At 46.6% G+C, this 27,773-nt stretch overlaps 1 protein-coding gene across 1 annotated transcript; it reads left to right on the top strand.

Moving 5' to 3' along the window:
• The first annotated feature begins 1,785 nt into the window (after positions 1 to 1,785).
• On the top strand, positions 1,786 to 27,356 carry SDC1 (syndecan 1). Its single transcript, XM_074820811.1, has 5 exons — positions 1,786 to 2,094; positions 22,548 to 22,629; positions 23,679 to 24,172; positions 24,391 to 24,520; positions 25,083 to 27,356. Exons 1-5 carry the CDS (start codon positions 2,035 to 2,037, stop codon positions 25,247 to 25,249), a joined length of 933 nt encoding a protein of 310 aa, XP_074676912.1. The 5' UTR covers positions 1,786 to 2,034; the 3' UTR covers positions 25,250 to 27,356.
• Positions 27,357 to 27,773: the final 417 nt, after the last annotated feature.

Here is a 27,773-nt window from a genome sequence, read left to right as displayed (position 1 = left end):
GTCCCAAACCCCATCCCACAAGTCTCGTCTCCAATGTTCTGGTTGTGCTAGGTTCAATACATGGCTCGGAAAGGCCGCTCTCCCCCCACCCCTCAGCAGCACCTGCTCTCCCACCCAGGAGCTGCTGCTCTGGCACAGCCACCTGCCAGGCACCCCTGTGCCCACATGACTTTTCTTTTGCATCCTTTTCCCACCCCGTCTCGCCTTTCTGCCCAGCCACCTCATGTGCCAGCAGCCATCTTGGCTGTGGGGCCCCATGGGCGTCATCTTCTGCCCATCAGCCCCATCCTGGGGAGAAGAACATGGTGGCCATGGCTCATGTGAGGGAAAGGCGTCATGGTAGGAGTCATTCCTGGGAAGGCTGCATGAGTAATTTAAGAAAGGGGGAAAGAAAGCAAGCTAATTAAAGACATGTGATAAAATCACAACAGTTTTAGCCACATTGAATATCCAATTAGGTCTACTAAGCCTTTGGGCCACAGCTGTGGGAGGGGATCCTGGGTCTGGCAGAGGTGGGCCAACACCCACCAAGAGCCTCCTGAGCAACTAGGAAGCACCCCTTACGGCTCTTTTTTGGGTACCCCCCGCCCCCCCCAGCAGTCCTGGGGCAGCACAGGCCATGCCTGCAGGCTTGGCCATATCCCTTATCCCTTATCCCAGCTGCTCCACGGACATGCAGTGCCCATCAGTCATGCAGCCCATGTGTGCTCCTGCAGCTCCCAGAAGCAGTATTAATTCTTAAAAACTGCCTTTTTTTTTTTTTAATAATGTTTGTGCACACATTCAGTTGCATTGTTTATAGCAAACACTTCAACATGTGCTGGCACAGAGACAGGAGGAAAACAAACAAAAAAAAACAAACAAAAAAAAAAAAAGACAACTGAATTGACTGAAAGCAAACAGGAACTCCAGCGCTGACCCTGTAAGCAGGGTAATAAAATTCAGCCCGTGGTATATTTTTTGCGGGATGGTTGCCTGCCTCAATTTTGGTATCTACGGTGAGATGTGCAGAGACCAACCCGCAGCAGCGCTGAAGAGCTCTAAAGTTGCTTTTAACTCCAGAAGAAGGGGCAATTTGCAGGAGGGCGCTTCTTTTCAAGCAGCACTTTTTGCCGCAGACCTCTCGCAGCGTTTTACACTGCCAGAAAACCTCCTCCGAGCAGCACAAACATCGGATGCGACGAAGGGACGGGCAGAGAGTGGGGGGCCGGTCCCTGGGATCCGCGGGCAGGAGGGAGGAAGGACACCCCCAACACCCCAAACCCCTTATTTTTTCGGGGAGAAACCCCCGCTGGCGGTGATCGGAAGCCTCGGCGCAGACGGGCTGTCCCGGGAGCGGGGCCGCCCGGGGCGGGGGACCGGCGCGGCGGGAGCGTTCCCCCCCCCCCCCCCCCTCCCCGGAGCCGCGCCGGGAGAACGGAGGAGGCAGCGCAGCCCCGTGATTTTCCCACACTGGAAAGGGAAGGGAGGGCTTTTAACGTTGTTGTTATTATTATTATTATTATTATTAATTATGATTATTTTTAGCGAGAAGGAAGGAAGCTCGGCGGGAGCAATGCCACTGCTGCAAAGGAAATGTGGGAATGCGACGGGAGGGAGGCGGCAGCTGCCGCCGGCCGGGGAGGGGGGAGCGGGCCCGGCGGCGGCGCAGGTAGCGCGGCCGGGCGGCGGGAAGCGGGGGCGGGCGGCGGGGCAGGGCGGGCCGGGCCGGGGCCGGCGCGGGGAGCGGAGCCGAGGGGAGGGGAGCGGAGGCGGAGCCGGCTGGGGGGTGGCCGTAAGGTGAAGGTTGTTGCAGTGGGTTCATTAAAAGACAGAGTTCGACTCTTCGCCGCCGTAGAGCGCTGCTGGGAGGCTGGTTCGGCGGCTTGCGAAGGAAGAGGGAAAAAAAAAAAAAAAAAAGAGCAAACACAAAGAAAAAGGAGAAAACCCGCTGATACTTCAAAGACTACTAAGGGGAGCGGGGCAGGAGCGGCGACAGGGACCGCGGGAAGGAGGGGCAGGCTGTGCGCTCCCGAGGCCCGGCGAGGAGGAAGGATGATGGACCGTGTGGTGGCCCTGTGGCTGGTGGCCCTTTGCTTCCAGGCTGCTGTCCCGGTGAGCCCGCGGGGAGCGGCGCGGCGCACGTGGGGCGGCGGGGCCCGGCCCGGCCCGGGGCGGCGGGGTAGGGCGGGATAGGCTGGGGGGGGGGGGCGCGCGCCCTGTTCCCCCCCTCCTGGCAGGCTCTCGCAGGGGAGCGGTGCCCTACCTCACCAGGAGGGCTTCGGTGGCCTTTTGTGGTGGCGGCGGGCTCCCGCCCGGCTGCCCCCGCAGCCTTAATTCGAACCAGACCCGCTGCGGCTGCTCCCGACCTGCCGGCGGCTCCGCCCCGGTGAGCTGCGGGGCGGCCGGCGCTGCTCGGTGACCCCCCCGCTGGGGCGCGGGAGCCCCTCGGTGCCCCCGGGAAAGGGGCCGGGGCTTGGGGTGGGGGGGGATGCTCACGTTCTCCCTCCGGCGTGGCGCGCCCCGGAGCGGGTGAGCGGTAAGTTTGGGCGAGCGCTCGCATGTGGCCCTTTGTGGTTCGGCTGTGGCTGGGCAGCCCTCCCCCGCCGTCACGGGTGACTTCGGAAACAGGGGTGCTCCTGCCGTGGCCCGGCACAACCCGGCTCCGGAGGGAGCTCGGGGTCGGCTGCTCCCCGACCGCCTTTGTGGCCGGAGAGCTTGGCCAGCAGCGGGTACTCCCGCACGCCTTCTACAGAAAGAGAAGCCCAGTGAGACAAAAGTCCTGGCGGTCGGCTCCGGCTCCCCCGATGCCCGTTCTCGGCAGCAGCCCTGGGAAACCAGCCCCGCTCCCCTCCACCCCGGGCCGGCGGCGTGCAGCCACCCCGGCGCCCCGCCGCCAGCCCCCCGGCGCCGCCGGGGCAGGGCTCGGGGCCGCCGGCTTTCTCCCTCCTCAGCGCTGCGCTCGCCCCGAACACGGTAACGCCGCGGCCCGCGGGAGGCTTTCGCCTTCTCAAAACCCGGGTGCTTGGGGGAGCAGCTCTCGGGGGGAGGCGCGGAGCGGCCCCGAAGGGCTGCGGGCAGCCGCTCGGCCTTGGGAAGCTCCGCTGCCCGGCGGGAGCAGCCGCCAGATGTCATCCACGACTAGAGGATGGCTCTGCCCTGCGCCCCGCCTCGGCTCTGCCCGCGGAGGGGCCCTGCCACGGAAATCTGGCACCGCCGCCTCGTAAAAGCGCCTTGCGTGGTGCTCCAGGTCCGCGCTGGGGGCCCGGCCTCTCCGGCGTCCCCAGACCTCTGTGCAGGGTCAGCGAGCTGGGCTAGCAGGCCTTGTGGCCACCTCTCGGGGGGGCGCAAAGCCCAAGTGGCCATCCCTTTCTCCTGTGTCCCCCGCACGCCAGACCTGTGTGCGCCTCGCTCGTGGAGCCTTCTCCTTTGGATGAGTTAGAAAGGAAAAGGGGAACGTGAGGCTTTGTGTGAGCAGGCAGGATCATCAAAGTCAAAACTGGCATTTTTTTCTTTCTGAAATGAAATAGTTGATTTGAAACTTGTCTGGAGATGAACGGCAGCAGCAGTTGGATAAGGAGTGGCAGAACAAAGTGCACGGCAAGATCTAAGCTGCTCAAAATACCTCTCGTTTTGCTGTACCATTCCATCTGTGAACTCTACCTGTAGATCTGGACACGTACCCTTCTAGCCACATGGTAGTGAGTAGTTACGAGATGGCTAAAAATGACAAGCATGTGAGTGTAATCAAGCCTGTTTCATGGGGAGAGGGCTTTGCTCATAGCTTCTGAATAAAGTGGAAAAACAGCAGTTAGTTTTCAGCCTTTGTAGTGCATTTGGATAAAATTCCCCTATGATAAGTATTCCTTACTAGAAGTGATAAAGACACGAAGTAGATGCTTGTCTGGAGTTTTCCTGGGCATAAGAGACATGCAGGCCTGGATGACACTTCAGATCGAGGGGTTTCCTGGGTGAACACGTGGAGGAGCAGGAATCTTTGGGGCTCCCCATGGTGACTCAGCGCTGGGGCTGTTTCCCTTCTGGTGATCACATGGCCTCTTTCCCATGTCGAAATGTCAGTGCCATGGACTAAACTGCCTTTCCCATCTGCAATAATTATGCTTTTGCATCAAGTGGCAGAAGACCTCTTGTCTTGGGCATGGAAAGCAGAGTGACGTTACACAGTCCTTTACATATACCAGATCACAGTGCTGTGGGCACTGGCATGGCTGTGTTGGGTTCTTGGTGGCCTGATTATTGAAAAGCGTGCCACTGCTGCTGGCACATCACTTGACCCTTGGCAGTTGCTGCATGACTTGATTCGTCCATGCATGTTGTTGTAGAAGTAATAAGCAGGAACAAGAAAGTGGCCAAACGGTAGCTGTTTTATTTCTGAGTGCTCTTACCCAGAGGAGTGGTTGAGGAGGTTTCTATTATTCTTCAAGGTGACACTTTATTGCTCAAAACAGCTTGTATGAGAGTAATTGCCCTCTGTTGTTATGATGGAGGCATTGATTTCCTTGAAATAAGAAGGCTCATGCATCTTAATGGATGAACCTAGTTACTCTCTCAAATGGAAACTTTTACATGTTATAACCCTGCCATGAAGCCAACTGAGCCAGGATGAGTAGCCTGCTGCAGAAGGGCTGTGGACAATCCAGCCTGTATCGTGAGGGAAAACTGGGTTTTGATTGTTTCATCTGATGTAGGTGCATGCTGGTGGTTAACGCGAGCTTAGCAGAGCAGGCAGAACCCTTTTCCAAGGGTGATGTCATGCCTATCTGAATGTAAACTAATTAGAAGAAATTAGGTAGTCCAGCTAGCTTATTAAACAGGTAGGCAGTGGATAAGGAGGAAGCACTTTCTTCTATAGTATATGCAGAGCAGCATCACATTATTTATCAAGCACTATAAACGGTGCTTCTCCATCTGAACGCTCACTTGCTGGTGGCTACCTCCTAGTAAAATGGTGACTGTTGTATCTGGTCAGTGCTGATTAGAGCAGAGACAAATGAGCTGTGTTGTGTAAGGAGGCTCTGGTGCAAGTTTGTAGTCTTTTGTTCCAGGTTTTTCTCGGTTTCACATGGCTAGAAGAGCTAACATTTTTAATGGCAGCACTCTGAAACTTCTGGAAACCAAACAATCCTCTCTAACAACCCGAGACAAGTTACAGCAAGTGCAAGAAACCTGCAAGCCTTCTAAAATTAAGCTAGTGCACTAACCTGAAATGTAGGCTGCTGTTTTAGCAGCAAAATTGGTCCATTTTAAGTATGTGTTTTGCATTGCTAGTGCTTAGATGTCTCCAGGTGGCCTATATAGTAGCATTTCATCCTAACCTTGTTTGAAGTGTCTCTTGTGTCCAAAAACCATACTAATGCCTCTGAGAGGGATGTTCCACACTTGTTTGTGTCAGCTGGCATTTAGGGAGCCGGGATTTTAGTAGGGTCTGCAAGAGGGAGGAGGCAGCTTCTTGAGAGTGAGAAGATAGGACCTCTTTCCTGAGGAGGTGCTGTCAGTGATAAAATTGCAGTGCTTCAGCATTGCAGCGTTAGTATTTTCATCTTGGATGTCTCCTACTCTTTATTAACTCAGCTATTAATACAGCACTCTGGGACAGCTGGAGATTGATGCACTCACTGAGACACAGGGTACTTCAAATGGCACTAGTCCCTCGGGACAATGTTCAGTTGATGTTAAGACACCTAAATGAGGGTGTCTGCGTGTGTGCTAGGTGCCTAAGCTCTCATTATAGTCATGGCGATGTAATCAGTGGAGCCAAGGAGAGCGATTATCTGACCAGCCCCTGCACGTCTACTTCAAGGTGAGTTGCTTTGTCGGGACTTTGTTGACTGGATCTCATTTTGCCTATGAGGGGAGCATAGACACCTTTACTTTAGTGTCTTTATCTGAGAGCAGTTTGGCCTAAAGTGATAGTCTTTTTATTTGTGAAACTTTTATGGTAACTGTCTCCATAAACAAACTGACTGGCCAGGTGCTGGTTTTGTGCCAAGAGAACTAGCAAAGTAGTGGGAAACGTCAGCTTTCAACTAGGACAACAGCTCTCTCCTGTTGTAGTGCAACTGGACCAGTGCCTTCAAACAGTACCATAGTCTTGCTTTGCTAAAGGCTGTGGAAGAAATCAGGGAGTACAGATGGTCCTGTATCAGTGTTCTGAAGTGAGGAATATGAACAGAAACGTAAATGGATATATTTTTGGGGGAGAGGATTGTGAGCTGTTGAGGAGGCATCGAGCATTTTAGTATTTAAAAGCACTGTTTACTTGTGGATTGGAAATGAGGAACCTTTGTTACTCCCTAGACTTTGGTACGGGCAGTGAACTTGCAAAGTGGAAGTTTTGACCAGCAGTGCAAGGACTTCTGGTGTTTCTTTTAGGTACACTTCCTCTCTTCTGAGCTGAGAAGATACTCTAAAATGCAGAGAGCATGTGGTGTCTCCTTAGGAGTGCTGAATGTCAATTTTGTTGACAGGTCTCTACGTTAGAGTTGACTAGTGCACTTTATTTGAACTACTGCTCAGCTGGGCTACTGGTGTACCGCAGAAATGAGCTTTATCTGGCCTGGCTAGAAACCTGGGATAGTGCACTTTCTACTGTGGAGATGCTAGTGGAAAAGTTACTGCACTGTGAAGCCTTACCTCAAGGTGAGATAACATTTGGACCTCCTACAAGCAACTCTTGTGGAGCAACATCTGCTAATGTGGTGGTTTCCCAACCTCTCAGTTTCTCAAGCAGTGCTTGGCTGCAGTCAACATTCTGGGTCTTGTGGAACCGGCATGGGTCCAACGGAGTCTGTTAGGTTGGGCTCCTTGCCATGCTTGACTGTAATGTTTGTATCTCACCGCTGAGACCAGTCTCACCAGTGAGGCTTGCTTTGCTGGATGGGAACCAGTGTGTTAGTGGGATTTGGATGGAGTTGGTAATAGAACTTCCCGTTGAGTCACTGGAGCTGCAGTTACAACTGAGTCATGGAGGTGTTGGAAGCCATGGCTTTCTCTGCTAGGCTTCTAGTTTGAAACTCCTTGGGGTATTGATCAGTTGAAGAGCTCTTGCCGCTTCACTTATGCATCTTGCTGCCAGAACTATCTTCTCCATGATCCTTGTTGTTGCAATATGGTTCTCTTTAACATCTGCTCATTTTTGCTTTTACTAATAGCGGAAAGGTCTTCAGGATTGCTGTTGCAGAATGACTCCTGACTAAATCAAAGGCACTGATAAAAGATAGGGAACTGCCTGCCAACCAGCTTAAATCATGGGTATCTTACCTTTCATGGAGCCTCTGTGTTCTTGTTGTACTCCACCCTGTAACTTTTCTGCACTGCCTGTGCAGTAATGACAATGTCTTATATGTCAGTCATGGAAACAAAGGCTGACAATCTCGATTTTTGGCTGAAGGCAGCCCCAGGCCCACCTGTCAGCCAGCTTTCTGAAAAGTACAGCTGGTTCATGCAACAACTTCTCTGAGTGCCCTGGCTCCATCACCTGAGCATACACGAGCCATAGCTAGAGAACAGGGGTTGCTCTTTGTCTGCCTGTGCCACGTGATGAGGAGCTTATTGCATCTTAAATGGAAGGAAACTTGAACTCCATTCCAGTTGTAAGGGAAGTGTGTTGAATGCTTTCCGGGCAATGTTGCATACTATGACTGTCCTGCGCTATACCCAGAAAAGCTCTGTTAATTAATTTCTAATGCTGGTGGCAGTACACATCCTGGTCAGAGCCAGTCAGCAGCTCCAGTCCAGCCCCTTCCTTGCATCTAGGGATTATTAGACGAGCAGACTGTATATTGAAGCCAGAGGTGGGCAGGGGAGAGTGGAGCCAGTCTACCATCTGGAGAGCAAATAGTGATTAACATAACGATTTCCAGATGAGACTTCTTGTGAAGCTCCATGTCATAGCAGCCGTACTGCTGTGGCTGTGTTGGTAGGGAGCCTTTGTATGTTCCCTGGGGATCAGAGGTGGCAGCTACAGTGCTGTAGGAAGAGGCTACCTGGCTTTTTCCTGTCCTAAAACAGGACCCTATTGCTGCCTTATTGTATGTTTTGAGACCAGTAGAGTGGAGAAGTATAAATATAGGTACATGTACATTTATATAGAGAGAGATCTATCCCTGTCGGGCTGTTTGTTGACCAGCTCACAGCAGGATTTTGAGGCTGTATGCCCTGACCCCAGGATGGTGATCTGGGAGATTTGATGCCTGTGCTCTGCACAACCACAGGAGCTCAGAGCAGCTTGTCTACCTACCAGAACAACAGTCTCGGGTAAGAGCATCTCTGCAGAAGAGAGAACCTGTTACACCATTGACCAGCTAATAGGTATCTTCTTTAGGGGCAGACCCCAGGCTTTCTTTGATCAAGAAGTTGAGCAGTGAGAGAATTAAAAGCCCAAACAGTAAGAAACACAAAGCTTGCTTGAATTCGTATCTAACACAGACACTAATATATGTGATATTTTTCACTCCCCTGCTGTTCTCTGTGCGTATGAAACTAACAGAGACTCTTGCACCGGCAGATTTGATGGCCAAATGAGATTTGTCCACCTCACTGGCTATAACAGGGTGTAAGTGGCACCTATGTGCAGTGGAAAAGTGGTAGTGAGGCTTGCATCGAAACTTGCCTAACAGCCTGCAGCTAGACAGCTTTGACTTCTAAATCTCTTTCTGTCCTAACGGAGGAATCATCTAGATCGTGACTACTTTCCCATCAGTGAACAAAGCACCTAACAAAAGAGGCTGACTCTGGCATGTCTGGGCAGTGGCAAAGGAGTGCTCTGCTATCGGGCGCTTACATCAACTGACTCATGGCCTCGAAGAGGAAAGCTGCTAGTTTAATCCTCCAGCAGCATCGGCTCCGCTCTGAAGCGTGTTTAACTTGCAAAAAGTTCCTCAGTCTGCATCTGTAGTCGCACTGAGCAGTGAAATGGTGGTGAACTGCTTGCTACATGAGCTAGAAGAGCAATTATGGATAATTAGAAGTTACTACTGTAGTAGCTGAGAAGTGCTAAATGCTCAGTATGCTCCCACCTCCCCAGCATGCAGCCGGAAGGGGTTAAAAAGATCCACCAAAACCGCCTTACGCTGATTCTAATAAGTAAAACAGGCTGGACACTAGTTATCCTATGGCCAACTTAAATGCTAGAGTCATAGTCGTAAAGCAAATCTTATCTTCTGACCTATCCTTCTAACACTCCCCACCACCAGATTGCTTGCTGGGGAACCTTCCCGTGCATTATTTGGGGGCATACCAGTTGGCAAGGCTCAAAACTGTGCCAGAGATCATTCTAAAATTTGATGGGATAGATTGTGTTCCAGTGCCCGGGGACGTTTCGTTTAATTTACTGGTATGGATGTAGCTGGTGGGTCTCTGGCAGCAGGCCCAGAGTATTATGAAATTATGAAAACTACAGTATCCAGTAAAAGAAAGTGAAAGTTTGTAATAGGTAATCACGACTCTCATTGCAAAATAAACCTTTTTGGGTGCTTCAGAAGGACGAGCCACTGCAGTTGCATGAGAAATCCTGTGTAATCAGCTGAGGTTTGCGTGGTGAATACTACAAACCTGGAACAGCAGAGCATTCAGTGTAGTAGTGATGGTGCTGGTACATGCCAGTGATTCAGCCTGTGCCTTTAGAATTGGCCCATAAGGTGGTCCTTCAGTGTTTTATGGTCTGCTTTCTTTAGAGATACATTGTGCTGACTAGAGTTGGTAGTCAGTGAGTAGACCCAGAAGTTTATTTGTATATGAAATATCTTTAACTTTGTGATGTTTGAACAGTGTCTTAGAAGTTTGATCTATTGTTACATAGCATCTAGCTATCTCGATGGTACTCCAGAAAATTGTCTTGGTACTAAAGCACTTCTCTTGCCTTGCAATTTTTAGTACTGTTTTATTGACTTGTCTTGATGCCTGACAGGCCATCAGAGGTGGCATTAGTGATCACAGAATCACAGAATCATTCAGGTTGGAAAAGACCCTTGGGATCATCGAGTCCAACCATCAGCCTTACTCTAGAAGTTCTCCCCTACACCATATCCCCCAGCATCTCATCCAAACGACCCTTAAACACATCCAGGGATGGTGACTCTACCACCTCCCTGGGCAGCCTATTCCACTGTCTGACCACTCTTTCTGTGAAAAATTTTTTCCTAATGTCCAGTCTAAACCCCACCCCTGTTGCAGTTTAAAGCCGTTCCCTCTTGTTCTATCGCTAAAATCTTGTCTCTTCACAGTATAGATGTGTAAAATGCAGGGATGTCCAAATCACAACTTAAGTCTTACAGTTGCCCATAGGAGGTGGGAGAGCTTCTAGACTCCACAAATGTGGTAATATCTCCCCCTAAACTTTAACCTCCCCAATTGATTTGGTGACTGGTCTGAAACAAGGTCATGGGGAAGACAGGTGAACAAGCTGTATATCGAAAAATGAAGGCGTGAGGTAACTGAAGCTAGTATCTGTTATAGTGAGACTTGGATGATAGCTTGGATCAAAGGGAAACTCTCTGATTTATCCTGCCTTTGTAACAGTCCCTTGTTCAGGGCTCCACTGTGCAGCTGTGGTACTAAACAGTGCAACTGTCACTCTAGGCCATAGTTGATTGGTTTCATCTACTAAGTGTTCAGTCAAGAGACACCTAACGTTCATTTCTGAAATGAGTAGAACTATAGGTGACTAGAGCGCGATTGCAGCAGCGGTTTTTTTAAGACTGTTTCTGATGGGAGGATTTCATTTGATGCTTCAGCTTTGAAATGATACTTCAACACCCTCATGACTCAGCTTGGAAGTACAGCAGCCAGCTTCTATAATCTCATTGAGGTGTTGCATAATTTAACTGTAAACGGGGCAGTAGTATGCAACTGCTGTCAGAACTTTGTCTTACATGCAGGATTACCAACGCTTTTGTAAACCTGAACACAGAGACCATAAGTGTCCTAGGAAGAGGCAGTGGAAGCTTTATCTCTGCACCATTTTACATGGGTAATTCACTTGCTGTGTGCTCCAGTGGTTATGAGTGTGCCTATTTCTCTAAGGGAGTTCATGCCATCTGAACTGTGTTCTACGTTAGAGTAATTCAATGAAATGTGGTCCAGCCTGTGCCCAAAGACCATCTGACCTACTGCTGTTTATTCCAAGGAGACTACTAATGCCCGAAACACTTACATGCTGCTTTTCTTTAGCACGTGCACTGAGGAGCTACTAAGGCTATGTGGAAGGAAGGGGTGATGCTGAAAGTGCCTCTTAGAGAAGACTCTTGGGCTGAGGGAGCCATCTGAGATGTGGCTTCTGCATCTGGTGGAGATGTTTCAGCCCTTGCGTGCACGACTTAGTCATGCTGGTGTAACTGCGTCTGTTTGGCAGGGATGACTTCTGCACTATAAACAGTTTAGGCTTAGTCAACACTTTAAGATCCTGTGGATAAAACAGACCTGACAGCAATGCTTCATAATGTAGGGAGAGACTTGATTTCTTAACATTCATGCTGGGAATGACTTGAAACTGGAAATGGTGAGGCATAGAAGCAAATGCAAAAGGTATACTTGTGTGTTAGTGTAAGACCTGCCAAAGCGCAGAAACTACCCTACGTTGGATCAAACCCAAAATCTAAAGCTGCTTGCATGGTCCACATTAGTCCAGCAACTGGCTGCTGATTGAGATTTGCAAGTTCCTTCTTAACAGACTGGCGACTGACCTGTGTGAGTCCTGCTGTGCATGAACAGAGTTTCTTAGAACTGGTTAGGGCTTAAGCTGTAGGGAGCATGACCAAATCAGAAGGGAGCTGCTGAATGCCAACTGTTGGCTCCTTTTGCTGCCCAAGTTTAACTTGCTTCTGCAGCTCCCTTGCAAATAGTCAATGTCTTTTGTAGCAAACTGACAAATAACAGCACCAAGGAATCAGGTTGTGGGGTGTGACTGGTCCTGCCATCTGGTGTGCACATGTGAGACAGAGACTGGGACAGTGTCTGTTGAAGCCAGGCAGCTCTTTCTGGATCCTTCCAGTTCCCTGATCAATCAGCTCTTCAGTGGGGGGGTGTGCCTGAAAAGGGTTGTTGGTGGTGCTGTAGCTAAGAAGCTGGGTGTGAGATTTATAATGAAATACAGCATTCAAAGGTAACAGATGTCTGGGATGTGTGTGTGGAAAATACAGTTTGTTAACAGAAAAGCATTTCACAAGCATTTGAGACTTCATTGTGCCTCCTTCTGGAGAAAATGTGGAGTTTACAAAAGCGATCAAGAAGGCCTTGTCTTAGATTGTTGAGTCTCAGGCTGGTTGTCATAATAAGAAGGACTTGATGTATGTCCTGTAGGGTAAACTATGAGCAGATCATCTGGAAAGCTAAAGCAGAGTTTGACAGCTGCAGGCCGTACAGCTGGCAGGTGTTTCTGCCACTGAAGTGTCAGCAAATAGAAAGTAATTTTTGTTGTCTTGTGCATAGGCAGTTGCCTATAGGATATATCCCCCTATAAAACCTTCAGTCTGGGTGGTTCCACTGTAACTTTATATAACTAATGAGAATACCTCGTCAGCTGCTTTGTTGTTAAAAGGCTATTTGTAGGTTTAAGTAGTCTCATTAAGTTTACCAACTAACCTGCTTTAGCTAAGACCTTTAGTACTCCGGGGTTGCGAGTCCATCTTTCTGCTGAGATTTAAATAACTTCCTAGCTGCTAGGAACCAGAAATACTGCCAGTAAACCCCTAGTTTGATACACTAGGGATTTTTATCTGAAACTTGAATTTCGCTGACCTAGCGTAGCACTGCAAGCAGTTTGCTCAAATTAAAAACATATATATGTATCACTAATAGAGTGCAAATGCTTATGTGATCCTTCAGGAAGATCTTACAGCTTTGTCTCCTGGCTCCTTGGCATATCTCACACTAGGTAATTGCTAGAGTTTAAGGAGGAGAACAGGGAAACTCCCAGGATTGAGATAAGAACCTGGGTCTTCTCCTAGCCATGTGCCTGGATACGGAAGGCTGTTGCACTTACTCTTGCCTGTAATAATTCCTGGAGGTAGGAAGTATTCCTGGCTGCATGTTAGCTTCCCTTCCTCAGGTGAAGCAGAACATCTGCTTCGCCCCCAGAATACTGTGTAGCATGGTGATGAGGTTGCTTCTGACTTCTAGGAACACATCTGCTCAGGTCAGAGCACTTGTGCAGCTGTAGTGTTGCTTGTGATGTTTTGCTGATCACACAAAAACTGGCATGGTGCTCATTTGAAATGGATAGTAGTTCCACCAGCCAAGTTGTATGGCATTTATCTCCAGGAAACAGGGTTCCCTAGGACCAGAGGCACACACATGTTTTCCTGGTGCTGCTGAGAGGCATCAGTGATTCATAGTGTGCCACCAGCCTAATTTGAAGACCTGAGATGCCATAGACCACGTCACGCTTTCCTATAGAGATGTCTCTGATTTCTGAGCTGGGACTTCCTGAGCTGAATGGCTAAAGATGATTAAAAGAGCAAGTTGTGGGACCAAAGTCCTTGAACTGCCTCTCTTGTGTCCTGACGCTGGTGTGCTGCAGGCTTGCGCGCTGTTCTGCAGCGACGGCCGCAGCAGGACGAGCATGCTGGGCTGAGCCTGTGGGCATCCTGGCACATGGCCTACAGCTGCATGCTGACCAGTTTGAGTGAACAGGCCTACTGGAAGAAGACAGTCTCAAACGGGATGAACGGAGACACTAGCTGCTTTGCAGCTCTTCCCTCAAACCCAGTCTTGGGCTGCATTCGTCAGTGTCAGGGCTGTAGTGCTAACTGGTCTGCTTTACTGGGAGCTGTGGTGTTCCTTAGCTTTATGGGGAGAGGAGACTGGCTTTTCCAACCCATGCATGCTGTCAAGGAGCAATCGGGCAGTCTGAAGCCCACTATTTCACTTGCTGGGAGGTCTCAGTGGTTCTGTAGCAAGTTTTGCTCCAGTGACAGTCCTCAGTGCTGATCCCATAAGACAGGGTGAGTGAGATGGGGCAAAGAAAGGAATGTGCACCCAGATGCAAGCACGACTGTGTTCATGGCAGCAGAGGTCAGTGCATGGATGGCTAAGGACAAGGACTGGTTTTGCTGGGACTGCTGTTGAAGACATAAAGTCAATGTGTTTTATATGTGTTAGAGGACAACCCTGCAATGTCCAGTCTCCATTTAAGTGGCTGTAACTGCTGGTGAATTGTCTGAGGTGAGTTGCTAAACCTCACCTGCCTGAACTCCACAGCAGATGCTGCGTGTGTGCTGCGGTCATCCTACATGGTGTGAACTAGCCATGTTGGAATACATGGCAGCCAGGGGGCATGTGGCTGTGCTACTGCGGGGGGAAGAGGCAGCAGGCATCTTAGATTCTGTCACTTTTAATTTCTTCTTCCATCAGGAGGATCATGTTATATCTGTGTTGCAGTTACTAGTCTGCATGGGTTTTGGGCTACTAGAGTCCTTTGCTGCATGGGTTCCCATTTCATAAAGATTTTCTGACCTGCAGCATACTTCTCTCTTTTAACCTTACTTTGTCACGGTTCCTGGGACAGGCAGCCCACCACTGATTTTGGCTGAAACTAAGCCATTCCTGCCTGTGCTTTCTAAACAAGCAGATGAACTGGCTATTGCTGTAAGACTGAATCTTCTCTGCTGATTTTGTTACACTGGAAAGTAAGAAGTGCTGGTAACTTTTAAGTCAGAGGGTTTTAAGACAAGTTAGGTTTGTCTGGTCTTAGCTTATGCATCTCACAAGCCAGCTGAAATAGATGAAATTAATTCCCCAGGATGAACTGGAGCTGTTAGCTGTATGGCCTCCCTGAGCTGCACCTATTTTGCACAACTCTTTGAGGGTATACATTGACCGTGGCTTTCTTGTGTTATCTGAAGAAATGAATGCCTGAATGATCAAGTACGTTACAGAGCTGCAGGGAAGGCTCCTTAAAGCAGTTACAGCATAAAACTGAACTGGCTGCTTCTCATGAGATTAGCTGCAGGGAAAAGAGCTTTCTCATTAGACTGCATCTTCAAAACACAGGCTGCCTTGAATGTGGGAGACAAAGTACCCCACTTTTGGCCATATTGTGACAACTGACACTTGCCACTGATACAGAGTTCAGTTGAGTGCTTGTTGTGTGCCACGTTTGTGGATGTCTTGACCTGTCAGTGAGATTCACTCATTGGCCTGGGTGTATGGCTTGGCTGGAAGGAGCAGGTTGACATGAGTGAAAGCAGTATGTAGTAATTTACATGTTTGATATATCCTTGACGAGAAAAAGCAGGAGCACAGACTCTTAACTCGCTTCTCTGTATTACTGAAGGACTGACCAGGCTTCTAGTGGAACTGTCTGAGAGAGAACTGGGAGGCAGCTCAGCTCTTCTGCATCAGTACTGACATGGAGCTCTGTACACATCTAGCAGTGCACACAAGTGATGTGTTGTCACTGATGCTGTGTGTTGCATGGCCACAAGTTTCCCTGGCTGTGGAGTCAACAGCAACATACTCCTTGTCCAGTACTAAACAGCAGTTGTTCTGGCCCTCCTGTAAAGTTCAGGTGGCCCAAGACAAAAGTAGAACTACTACCTTTCTGAGTAAGACATCTATCTAGCCTTTGCTACTGTGTTTAGGAGGTCGGAGAGGACTTAAAAGCACTGTTGTCAGACTTCAGAACAAATCTTATCCGTCGTGAACAAACAAACTGCAGAACTCTCCCTACAATCCCTCTACCTGCTCCTTTTTCTATAAACCCTTTGAGTCAGCCTCTGATTTGCATGTTGCCTGCAGTCTGAGGGTGGTGATGCACATTTCCATAATGCGTGGCGGCAGTGGCAGGGTATTTTACTGCCCCTCTGCCGCAGGGTAGGTGAATGTGTGTCAGCATCCCGGGAACCCAGGCTCTGAATCTCTATGAATTGCTTAAGCAGCTCTGGCTGCCACGCTCTGCCCTGTGCCAATACAAACACTTGTGCATTCATGCACCGAGTAGGACTGGGGAACTGGTCCTGCTGGAAAATTCTTTGCATGATGTTTTCTCCCCTTTTTTTTTTTTTTTTTTAACTAGACCAGTTCCCTGATCTGGTTCACCATGAGACTGCATGAACATATGCAGGGGATGGTCCAGGAAACATGAAGTGACATGCTCTCGTGGGAGGTGGTAGTTTAAAGAGCCCTGCTGCAGAATGTGAAACCCAACCTGATGGACACAGGCTGGTTCATTTTTGTTCTTGGCATGTTGATTGGTGTGTTTCAGCCCCACTTAATTAAAAAACGTTTCCCTGTCACACCAAGGAGAAAATGTAATGCTGATTGGGCCGTAGTGTGATACTTATCAGGTGAGCCTCTAGAAATATTGGGACTGTAGCTGGATGCTCTTCTTCCTTTGCATCTTGTGCAAAGGATCAGGGTATGCTTCTACAGCTACAAAACTTGACAGAGAAGAAGGATCAGAGCCAAGTGGACAGTGAGCAGAGTTTACAGTCTGGTCTGTTCTGCCCATAGTGAAATATATCTTAAAAGCTCTCATCCTATTTTGAGTAGGCATTGGAAGGTGTTTCACTGCCTCAAGAGCCTGAGCGCCAAGAGGTAGCTACTGTGTGATGATCAGATGGTTCATGCTTCAGATGAAGGCAACAGCTAGGACCTCTTCCTCAAAGATAGTCCTCTTCTCAAGTCACCAGCCAAAAACAGGAGGCCAGTAAGAACTCAATCAAGATTTTCCAGCTTTTTTTATACTAATAATGATCTGATAGAGAAGCAGCCAGATTAACCAGCATACTTGTCTCTTGCTGCTAAAATGATGCTTGCTTTGCTGAGCAAAAGAGCATCCTTTACTTTCCACTTGAGAGCTGCCTGACTGCTTCCCTTTGGAAGGAGCACCCTGTGAGCCACTACCAGCTTTACTCCAGTTGACATAACCTGATAGGTGGAAGGTGGGGATGCTGAAGTCTGTTGGTACGCAGCAAAAGCTCATTGAGGGAGGGGGGAAAAAACACCATCTGAAATTGTGAGGGCAGATAGCTGTAATGCTTTGAACAGCCTTGGTTGGAACACTAGCCAAGGGTAAAAGTACTGCTTAAATCGAGGCTGTCCAGTCCATGAGCTGTTTGTGGGACTGTTTGTAGCTGTCTTTCTGCTCTTTGGCCTGTGCTGTTAGTCTGTATCTTTGGCTGTTCTAGGAGGATAACTACTTCTTTAACCTACAGGGTCACCAACAGCATGGTAACACGAGAAAAAACTGGAAGAGCCATTAGCTGAGATGGTGCCACACTGCTACTGACTTCTGATGTAGCAGACTTGCACGCAAGCTTCGCTTCTGACTTGCCACATAAAAGTATCAGTTCTGTTTCAGCTAGTCCAGAATTTATGGCTGTTAAAATTGAAGGTGTGCGCGGTCAACTTAATGCTAGCAGTCTGCATGCCTGCAGGAGGGGGATAGGGGAGGATGCTGGTGGGTGTTGGGTTTTTTTCCCCTTAACTGTTTAAGCTGTCTGAAGACCATTGACATCTGGGACTGGGCTTAATCATGTGTGGGCTATTAACTGCAGAATATCAAGGTTTAAGAAAGCTAAAATTTCCTTCAGCAGGTGGTTTTGTCTTCCTACGCACTAATATCAGTATTTTGAGGTTAGAAGCTCTTTGGGCTGCTCTGCTTCAGATAGCATTTATGTTAGAGGGACTAGCTCTGCTCTTCAATACATAGAAAAAGGTGAAAGACAACCTTTTGGTTTGAGTTTATTTTAGAGCTGTTCAAATCCTTGTGAAAGTCTTTTTCTGGATACTCCAGTGTCATATTTAGTAGGCAAAACAGAGCAAATGCTTGTCTTGTTCTTATATGTCTCTCTAAACAAGAAGAAGCCATTGGGTTTGCTTCCCATAAAGTTGGAAGAATCTTGCAGGATGCTCAGGGAGGTGTTGAGCTCATTACAGCTCATTCCTTTTCAGCTGAATAAGAAGGATTTATTAGGAGAAACAATTGTGCAAATTTAGCAGCATTATTGAGATAATGGAGGATTTCAAGTGTTTTTGACACTGCTGTAATAGCCTGATCACAAGCTAGGACTAGTAAGAGTGGGATACAAATCGTTCTTAATCTAGTTTAGGGCTTGTGGCAAAGCCAGTGTTTTTGCTTATTTCAAAGAGCAATTTGCAAAAAGCTGCTTCCTTTTACATATACCATGGCTCCAAATTAATGTGGTTCCCAGTTTGGGTGGGGTGAGATCAGCTAATACACTGCAAATCTCCCCTCATCATGAGGGAGTACTTCAGATCTGTGCTCCAGCAGGAGAGACTGTGGCAGCTGATGGGATAAGCACAGAAAGATTCATGTATTGATACTGCAACCTAGATGAAGACTGAAGAATAGTCAGAAATGATGCTTAAAAAAAAAAAAAAAATAATCTGGAGTATGTTGGACTTCTGGAGCCAATAATATTGCTAATGAGTTGTGAAAGCCTGGCCCATTCTTGATTAAATTGAAGATGCCACTAAGCAGCTTTCTGGTTGTCCCAGCAGAACTGAATAACTATTGTTCTGCAACAATACAGCGCTCAGCAAGAGCAGAGGCTAACAGTCTCCCCAGGGTTTCCCCTGAACAGGCTGCTTTGATACTTGGGGGTCTTCCGCTGGTTAATGGGAACTGGTTAATGCATATCAAAAATGCTGTTAAGAATTTCACCCTTTGCATGCAACCGAATTCAGTGGCACCAAATCAAAAGGTCTAGGCAAGTATTGCTAATGAGTTGTATGAGCTGGGAAAAACAAAACAAAACAAACCTAAAAAAATATGAGCTTGTTAAATGGCAAAAAAGCAACATGTTGTAGGTGCAGTATAACAGTTGAAAGTTTTTTTGACTAGAATACATGAGATACCATCAGAGATCCTTCAAAGGATCCACTGCCTGAACTTAAATGTGTTCATCCAGCCTTCCTGGCATCAGTTACAATGTGAATGGTCCACAAGTAGTCTCAGTGGACTGAAAAATAAACTGGATGATAATGGAAGTAATTTCTAAAAGCACGTCCTCATTAGCTGATTATATCTAACAGTCTGCTAATAAAAATTTGAGCTAAAGTAATGCACAGTTGTTGGTAGAGTAATCTTGCTTTAAACTTGAATTTATTTTCAGCTCTTTTGTATGATAGTACAACCTGGTGATCCAGTTTGTGATCCGTGCCCCTAATCCTTTTAGCTAATCAAAACCTTTCTCATTGGTGTAACTCAGCTGCAGTAAAAGGTCATGGAAAAGCCTTGACTGTGAGGTGTTTGTCTGAACAGCATGGTCTGTCTCCCTGATGCAAACCCAAATTAGCTCAATCCCTTCTGATGCTGTCCTGAGTCAGTGTTTTATGTTAACCTTGCTGCGTCGGAAGTCCTTCAGCAGCAGATCATTATAGAAGCATGACCTTTCTGCAGTACTTGTATTTTGTGGTGGCATAAGGAAAGGTTACTGCCTCTCAGGCCTACTGAATCTGTAGTGTAGGAAGCAAGAAGTGTGGTATTTATATAACCAAAGTTACATAAATTAGGCAAACATTCCTTAATGTGCACGTGTCATGAAATTGGACGATGTCATGAAGTTACATCACTGTGTGGATATTCTGACTGATATCCACATGTGCATAATCCTATACTGTTCCTTGAGTATTTGGGGCAAAGAAAGTCACTCCTGGATCCCAGGCCTCAAACTACATGGTTAAAGGGAGATGCCCCAACTCCCAGAGGAGGAGGTTGGGACAAGACCCTTTGAGACAGCTAAGTAGAAGGACACATGTAGTGCAACTTTACTAAGTTCTCATGTAAAGCTGTGGAAAACAGATGTTATTAATCCTGAATCATGTTTTCTATTATTCTCTTGACATACAGTGGCCAACCTAAGGGGACAGGAACTGGGCTGAGTCTGCCTTCCTGTTTGCAGGGTGGCTGCTGAGCAGCAGATGGGCAGCTCTACACTGGAACAGCATGGGTCTCCATTGGTTTAGACTGGGCTGCACTGGGCTTTCCTCCTCTGAGGAGGACCTAGCTATCCCTGCTAAGATTCAGGATACAAACAGGTACATGACAAAGGCTATGAAGAAGCAGAACATGCAACAGCCTGGGAAGAGACTAAAAGCTCAGGTGTGAGGGGAAGTGTAGGGGTAGGCTGACTGAACATGCTGGGTAACAAGAAAGGAAGCATGGCATGACTGAACAAGCCTCATCTGTTAACACCAAAAGGGGAAGGGGTGATGGCTCAGTAGTCAAGATCAAGAGTTGCTATTTAATTTTCTGACAGTCTGTGATCCTTTCAGGAGTGTTGCTAAGGTCTACAGACCATCAAATCTATCCAGGTGTTCTTGGAAACCTTGTATGAGCCACCCCTGAAGATTCAGATTTGGGGGGAAGAAGTTAGTCTCGATCCTAGATAAAAGTGTATGGTGACATGCCTCAAACTGTATTGGCAGTTCCTTTCTTCAATAAAAAGCTGGAGGAATTGCTTTCGAACTGCTTCAAGGTAAGAGTCTTCCCACGGGGAGGAGAATGCACCCCCCTTTTGCAGTGCATCCCCCTTTTGCACTCAAAACCAAGCTGAGTGGGAGAACAAAGGATTGTGCTTGCCACTGCTAGTGCAAGAAAGGAGGGAGAAAAATCATCCCCAACCCCCCATCAACCAAAATGGTGCAATTTCTGAAGTCTGACTTCACTTCTGAAAGTACTGGAAAGGATGCTCGAGGGAGCAGAGTTTGGGAAGCCTGGCAGTTCTTTCTGTATTCTTTATGCACCAACAGTTCGTACTCGTTAATATTTGAAGTGTAGTGAGATCAGCTCATGTGAGTCACTGACCTTTGACACAAGAAGGAAAACATACAGGAAGTACTTACCTGACCTACTTTCCATGGATGATTGCAAAAGCACAGTGCAAACAAGCACGGACAAATCTAAAAATCCAAATTACCTCATGACATACAGCTAAACAGAAGATTGAAGGGCAATTTCTTCTTAGAAATTACTCCAGAAATAGGCTTGCGGAAGCTTGAGGAAAAGTGTGTTGGGGTTTTTTTTCCAGCAGAGAAGAAAAGTGCTAAAAAGTTTAATGTCTGAGGGGTTGATTGTTTTTGGTTTTGGTTTTTTTTACTTTATTGTTATTTTAAAAAAAAATCATCTAACTACAATGATTGCCTAGAAGGGGTAAGGTTACGGGCCTGATTAGGTTGGTGGCAGCTTGCATACTTGTCTTCAGAGAGGTTGAATCTAATGAGCTAGTTAACCACCTTGGAAACTAGTTGTTCTCTGGAAGTGTGGGGAATGGATAAGGTATTAAGGGTGGAAGAGAAAACTGGCTCAACCTGTTATTTTAAAAGAATGAAGAGGAGATAGGTACAATAGGCACAGCCATGTAGGTAATAAAGTGACAATGAGAGAGTTCAATTGAATTGATAGATACTAGTGCTGGCTAAATTCTTAGGATGAAATGAGTGTTATATGCATTTTTAAGTGACACTGTGTTAATGCATGCTAGAGAAATACAGTGGGCCTGGTTGCAAAGCTGTCAAGAATGTATGTTCTACTTTTTACGTAATAAAATGAGATTTCACACTCTCAATAAAACCATGATCAGCTTGGATGATGCAGTGCTGTATCTCCTAAACTTGCAGATAGGGCAGTGGCTGGAAAGGGATGGTGAGAGCATCCTGAGGATGGGATAGAAGTCAAAGTTGTGAAAAATGGGGCAGGTAGTCAGATGGGGAAAGATGAAATTCAGAAGTGAGTTACAGGGCTTTGGTTTGATATCTGAGAAGGGAGAATGACTGGTTAGGTAATGGTAGCCGTGCAGAAATAAACCTGGGGCTAGTCATGAGCTGAGAGTCAAGTCTGTTGTACCAATAGGAACAGTGTATACAGCAGAGGCCAACAAGATGCATGGAGCAGTCACTCTGCTTTATTTAGTGTTGTCATTTTTGGATATCCTGAACAGCTTTGAACGTTGTGTGTTATGGCAAACAGATGCAGTAGATCAGGGGTTTGGCCTCTTGTTTCAGCAACTGAACTGTGCTCATTAGTGTACTCCTTGAAGCATAAACGGGGAAAGCTCAGCGCTGTATTCTCCTTCGTGGAAGGCTGGATTCTATCTCACAACTTAGTCTGAGTGCCCACACTTACAAAAAGGGAATCTCATTCTACTTCCAGTTAGATGCTGTAGTTTCAGACATGTGAACAGTCCCAGAAGGACTCAAAATGGCAGAGAAGCCAAACTACTTTGTCTCCCCTTCCTTTCTGCTCCTTAGAAGTAATGCAGTAATTCATAGATGAAGTGGTTGGTAGATGAGCAGTCAGAACCTGAAGCAGAATGGTTATGTTGTATAAGGACTGAGCATCAGCTGTTACCAAGGTGCAGCTCTGAACGGATTCCTTGTTTTCTTCTTTCCCAAAGTAAGTGCACTGAATAGACTAACCAAAACTACTCTTTTGGGGAGGGGGGATGGAATGAAGAAAGATGAGAAAATGCAATCTGAACAGAGAAAGCTTGTGTAACCTTCAGGAGCCCTTAGAGGACCGTGCGCAAGCAACATGGTAACTTTAAGTAGTCTCATCACTAACACACCTTTCCCCTTCTTTAAAGCAAACTACAAATCTGAACCTTCCTCCTGAAGATCTTGATTCATCTGGTGATGATGACGATGGATTCTCAGGTTCAGGTGCAGGTGAGTTATTAGCACTCGTACTGTTAGTGTTTGATCCTTCCAGGATGTGGCAACTGAGATCTTGATGAGCATCCAAGCTAAAAGGGGGGGGGAGGGAGGAATCACCCACACCCACCCCAGAATATGAGAGTTGGGAACAGAGAAAGAGCCTAATCTATTCATCTTGTATTGCTTCAGATACTAGCAATTAGCAGAAAATGAGCTGTAAGAGACTTGAAAGGGAGCAGAAACAGGTACACTCCATGTGACTGCTAATATGAGATACTGTGTGAAGGATGTTCTGAAACTGGAGTGATTCTATACTCATGAGGAGGAGAGACCACAAGAAGGGCCTTTGTCCTCTCTTATGAGCTGGTAGGAGATACCATTTGAGGGTGTGTAAACCCCAACGTACATCAAGTGCAGATTTCATCTGTCATCAGATGTGGATGTTCCCATGGGCCATAATTTTTAAAAAGTGGAATAAAGAGGTTTCAGGATGGGGAAAAGGTCTATCAGAATGGTGAATTAAATTGCATGAGAGAGACCTTTGGAGTTCAGTGCTGAAGTTGAGGAGGTGCTACTGAGGAAAAAGCAGCTGTTGAAAGCTAAAGCATGGTATCCTTCTGCTTTCTTCCAGTCACATGCTTGTATTTGAGATTAAATTGTGCAGGAATAAGACCCTGAAATCAGTGCCAAATGTGCCAATGACTAAAGGTGTTGAGTATATATGGGCGAGTGCTATGAATCAAATAAAAAATACTTGTGGGAAAAGAGTCAGATAAGCATCCTGAGCAACCAGTGTACAGAAAGCAGATATCCCCCTTGTTGACCTGTCTACAAACAGACTAGCACTTATGCCTTGGGGAGAGGCAGATGACTAACAAAGTATTGCTGAATAGTTCATTGATCTGTCCCTTCCTTATTCCACTGAAAAGGATAAGGAATTTCAGACTGAACTGCTGTTAATACAAAAATTGCAGTTTAGGCATCCTCCTTAGATCAGCATCCTGAAGATACTATTAATAGGTCTCTAAAGTGGACAAGGATAATATTGTTTTGTTTTGCAGGTCCCCTGACTGAGCAGTCTCACACCTGGAGAATCCCAGGAGAACCGACTAATTCCTCATTACTAGCAACACCAATGGATTTCAATGAACAGCCATTTCCTGGGATTGAGAGCCGAACTGAAAAGGAAGTAATATCTCCTTTTGCAACTAGCAATGTAGTGACAGAGGAGCCAGCTGTAGCTGTGAAGGACGAAGTACCCATCCTGGGCTCACCTGATGAGAAACCAACAAATGATGCGGTTACAACAACAGTGAGAAGCCCGACTACTCACTTCCCTTCAGTGATTCATGTAACTCCTTCAGAAGCCTCAGGCACGGTCCATGAGCTCGAACCTAAAATCCCTAGCTCTGATGTGCCAGACACTAAAGACATGCTTGAGCCTTACTCTACCATCCGTCATGAGGGAGACATCACTGCCACCCCCACGACAACAGCTCCAAAGGATGTTGTTCCTACACATGAGGAGGTTTCTGAAGATGGCTCTGGAGACCCGGTGAGGACTAATAGCTTTGACACCCTTTCCAGGGAGATGGCTTTAGTAGTATGCAGTAAGTTTGTTTTGCAGTACAGGGTGGCAGTTTGTCAAAAGCAATGATTGATCTAGTGGGCTATATTGGTGAAGGGTTTTAGATGAGAAAAAAAAAGCTGTTGAACGGCTTCAGTAACAGGCATGATGGAAGGATGAATAACCTGCCTTGTATGTCTCAACAGGGAGACTTCATCTTGACTAAAGATGAGGAGTTGGTCCCCACCCAGAACTCAGAAGTGCCGGCTGACTCTGGGAGGAATGCCAAAGCAGCAGGAGCCTCTGGAATTATGGACAGAAAAGAAGTTCTTGGAGGTACCTGATATTCTGAATTTCTAGTTGGTAAAAGCAGACTTCCATAGGAGTCTTCCAGGCAGCAGAAGCTGCAGTTCTGCAAGTACATCTCTGAGCGTGAAAGCCAACCTTTTACATTAGACCTCTGAAATGAGGGTGATGATTCATGATTCTGTGTTGTCAAAACCTTAGCAAGGGCAAATATTAATCTGCTAATAGCAAAGCAACCACTGCTAGTTATCCAGAATTTTATGTTTAAACCTATTCCTTTGCCTTTCCCAAAAATTACAGTAAAACTGCTCTAATGCTGTCTGGTCAAATTACTAGAGTTGAACAACATAGCCTTGAGTGCTTTGCAGCATGGCCCAGTGGGAGATCTGCTTCTCTAGGTTTACCTCAGGTAGATGAGCAGGCTCTCGGTAATGGCAGGATCACTGCTTTGGGAGGGGGCAAAAGAACAAATTAATTTCTGGAAGTCATGAAGTCAGGGACCACACAGTAAGGCACGATCTGGAATTTACAGTCATACTAGCATTATCTGGTGTGGCATCTAGAGTAATTTGTGGCTTTTTCTTCCTTTTAGGTGTTATTGCTGGAGGACTGGTAGGCTTGGTGTTTGCAGTGTTTCTGGTTGCATTTATGCTGTACAGAATGAAGAAAAAAGACGAAGGCAGCTATTCACTGGATGAACCAAAACAGTCTAACGGAGGATACCAAAAACCACACAAACAAGAAGAATTCTATGCATAAACACTGATCTTCAGGACCCTTCTTAGTCCATCTTTCTTGGACTCTTCTCTCCCTGCACGTGGACCTCCTAGTGTGCTTTGCATTAAACTTAAGCCATATGATCATTGGGTTATATGCCCTTACCACTTTGCCATTGGAAATTTTATAACTACAAAGTAGATCTGGATTCACTGAACATTCCCCGCTTTCTTGCACAACATTTTTATATTTTATTTTTTTTAAACAGAATTGGGACTGCAAGTTCCTGAACTCACTTTGGTTTATCTAAGGACTGCTGGGGCAGGCAGTGGGGAGAAGATAAGGGAGCACTGTATGTATAAACTTCTTGATATTTAGGGAAAGGGCTAGCAAGAATAAACAATTATCAGTGCTCGAATTCTGTATAGCAGGGATCCTTCCTATTTAACTCATAGATGTGTTTTAAGTGTAACAAATGGCTGCGCTGGGCAGACGTTTGGTACACTGCGATCCTCTAGCGCTTTCTAACTGCCGTACTTGGAGCACTTAATGTCTATGAAATATCAAGCTGAACATGATTTCTAGTGAAAGGAGGTGTGAGGGGCAGGGTGAACAAATGACTGTCACGTGATTCAAAATAACTCCTGTTTTGGAAGCATTATCCCATACTCAGAACCAGCTCCTAAGCAGTTGGTGCGTACGCTGATACAAAACAAACCGCAAATATCCCAAAACTAAGTGGAGAGTTCGTTTTGCCAATAGTGTTGGACTGTCCCCCTACCCTCTTGCTCTTTCTAGGCTTAGGTAAGAAATAGATTTTTCTAAGCAGTCTCATCTTAGACATTCCCTCTTCTTAGGTGCCGAATCTAGGCTGGGCTGTCACGCTGCAAATACTCTTACCCTGCGCTACTGTGTAGTCACCAGGTGACTGATGGCGTGTTGTAGCACCTACCTCTCTGTGCACTGTGCACAGTGGTTGTCTCAGAATGTGGTCTGCTGTCTATGCCACAGAATACCTTGGCACACAGGGGTGGAAGGTAGAAAGCAGCATATTGTGACTTCGCAGCTAAGGAGTAGAGAAGCATAGCATCTGAAACAAGCCTGATGAAGGCTAAATGTAGACGGCCTTAAATATATACAGCAGTTGGCGTGCTTAACTCTCATGACTCCGGAACAGCTCTTCAGAAGCTGTTCCTGCACTTTGGAGAGAAGCAACTCCAGGGATGTCAGACTAGTAAGGGCCGAAAAGTACCTCCTGAGGAAAGTCTGGTTGCCTGAAGCTGTTGGTGGTCAGTGTGCTGTCAGATGCAAGGCACTGAGGCCTCACTGAGGGTCTGGAGTTTTCCAGAGTATCTCAAACTTGAGTGAGAAGAAAAGTGTGGTGTTCTGCACAAGCCTTTCTTCTGCTCTGCCTTTTGTTAGCTTCTTACAAGTTCAAGTCCTCATCGCTCAGTGCAGAAGGTATGGGGTGGGTGGAGGAGTGTTTACAACTGATGTAAATATTTGTACTGTTGAGCCAGAGGGAATGATTGGAGAATATTGGAGAATACTGCAACAGTTGGTACAAATGTTGCACATTAACAGTAAAACTTAAAAACCTGTGTAATTTAAATGAAGTATAAAACACTCCTGAGCTGCTATGCAGCTAAAATTGGTGCCTTCTCTGCAAACCTAAGAAAAAACCAAAACACTTCTTGATTCTAAACTCTTCTTTATGCATAAGGAAAACTTGTGCATATGTGTAGCTGGCTGTTTTAAGTAAAGCTGTAAAGTCCATTATGTCTTTTTTTTTTTTTAATGAATGAATTTTTATAGGTTAATGCAATGACCAGATGGTGTTAATTTCAGCTGTAATTCTTTGCTTTGTATAGGAATGTAGAAATGTTGTTTGATAGGTGTATCCATGATAAGGTTCTTGTAAAGCCCAGGAAGATAAAGTGGTAAACTAGAGTTGTACCTCACAACTTTGCTAGGGGGAAAGGAAAAAAACTGTATATTTTGGTAGTCTAAACTGACAGTTTGTGAAACAAACATGACATTCTGTGTTATTTAAGTGGTACAAATGAAATATGAGTTCTAACAGAAGATGCAACATTTGGTTATCTGTATGCCATGTAAAGGTATACTGCAATAAATGGCATTTTGGCAACTATGCGTCTCATCTGTGAGCATTGCTCTGTATAATACTTAACAAAGTAGATGTGGTTTTAAGACTGCCCAGCTCTTTAAGGAAGTTGGATTCCAAGTATGAAATACCAGTTTTGGTGCTAAGCATATGAAGGTTCTGCTCAGAATTGGAAGGGTATGAGTGTGGCCTGCTTCCCTCTCCCCTTGGCCTGGATGTCTGGGTTGTGGTGAGCTGCTGTACCCTGAGGCAGTGGTGTGGGATATGAATGGGATGTAGTGGACATTTGAGTGAAATCTCTTTGTTAGAGCCCTGCAGCGTTTCATGCTGGTTCTGATTTTGGAAGCTCTTCTTGCTTGTGCAGTGGTCACCATCACCCAAAAAGGTAAAAAAAGTTGTAAATCTTCCACAGGGCTCCCTCGTGCTACCTGTCTTCTGCCT

This window comes from Strix aluco, chromosome 3, assembly GCF_031877795.1.
Source record: "Strix aluco isolate bStrAlu1 chromosome 3, bStrAlu1.hap1, whole genome shotgun sequence".
Taxonomy (NCBI): domain Eukaryota; kingdom Metazoa; phylum Chordata; class Aves; order Strigiformes; family Strigidae; genus Strix; species Strix aluco.
This window is presented reverse-complemented; position numbering and strand designations above follow the sequence as displayed.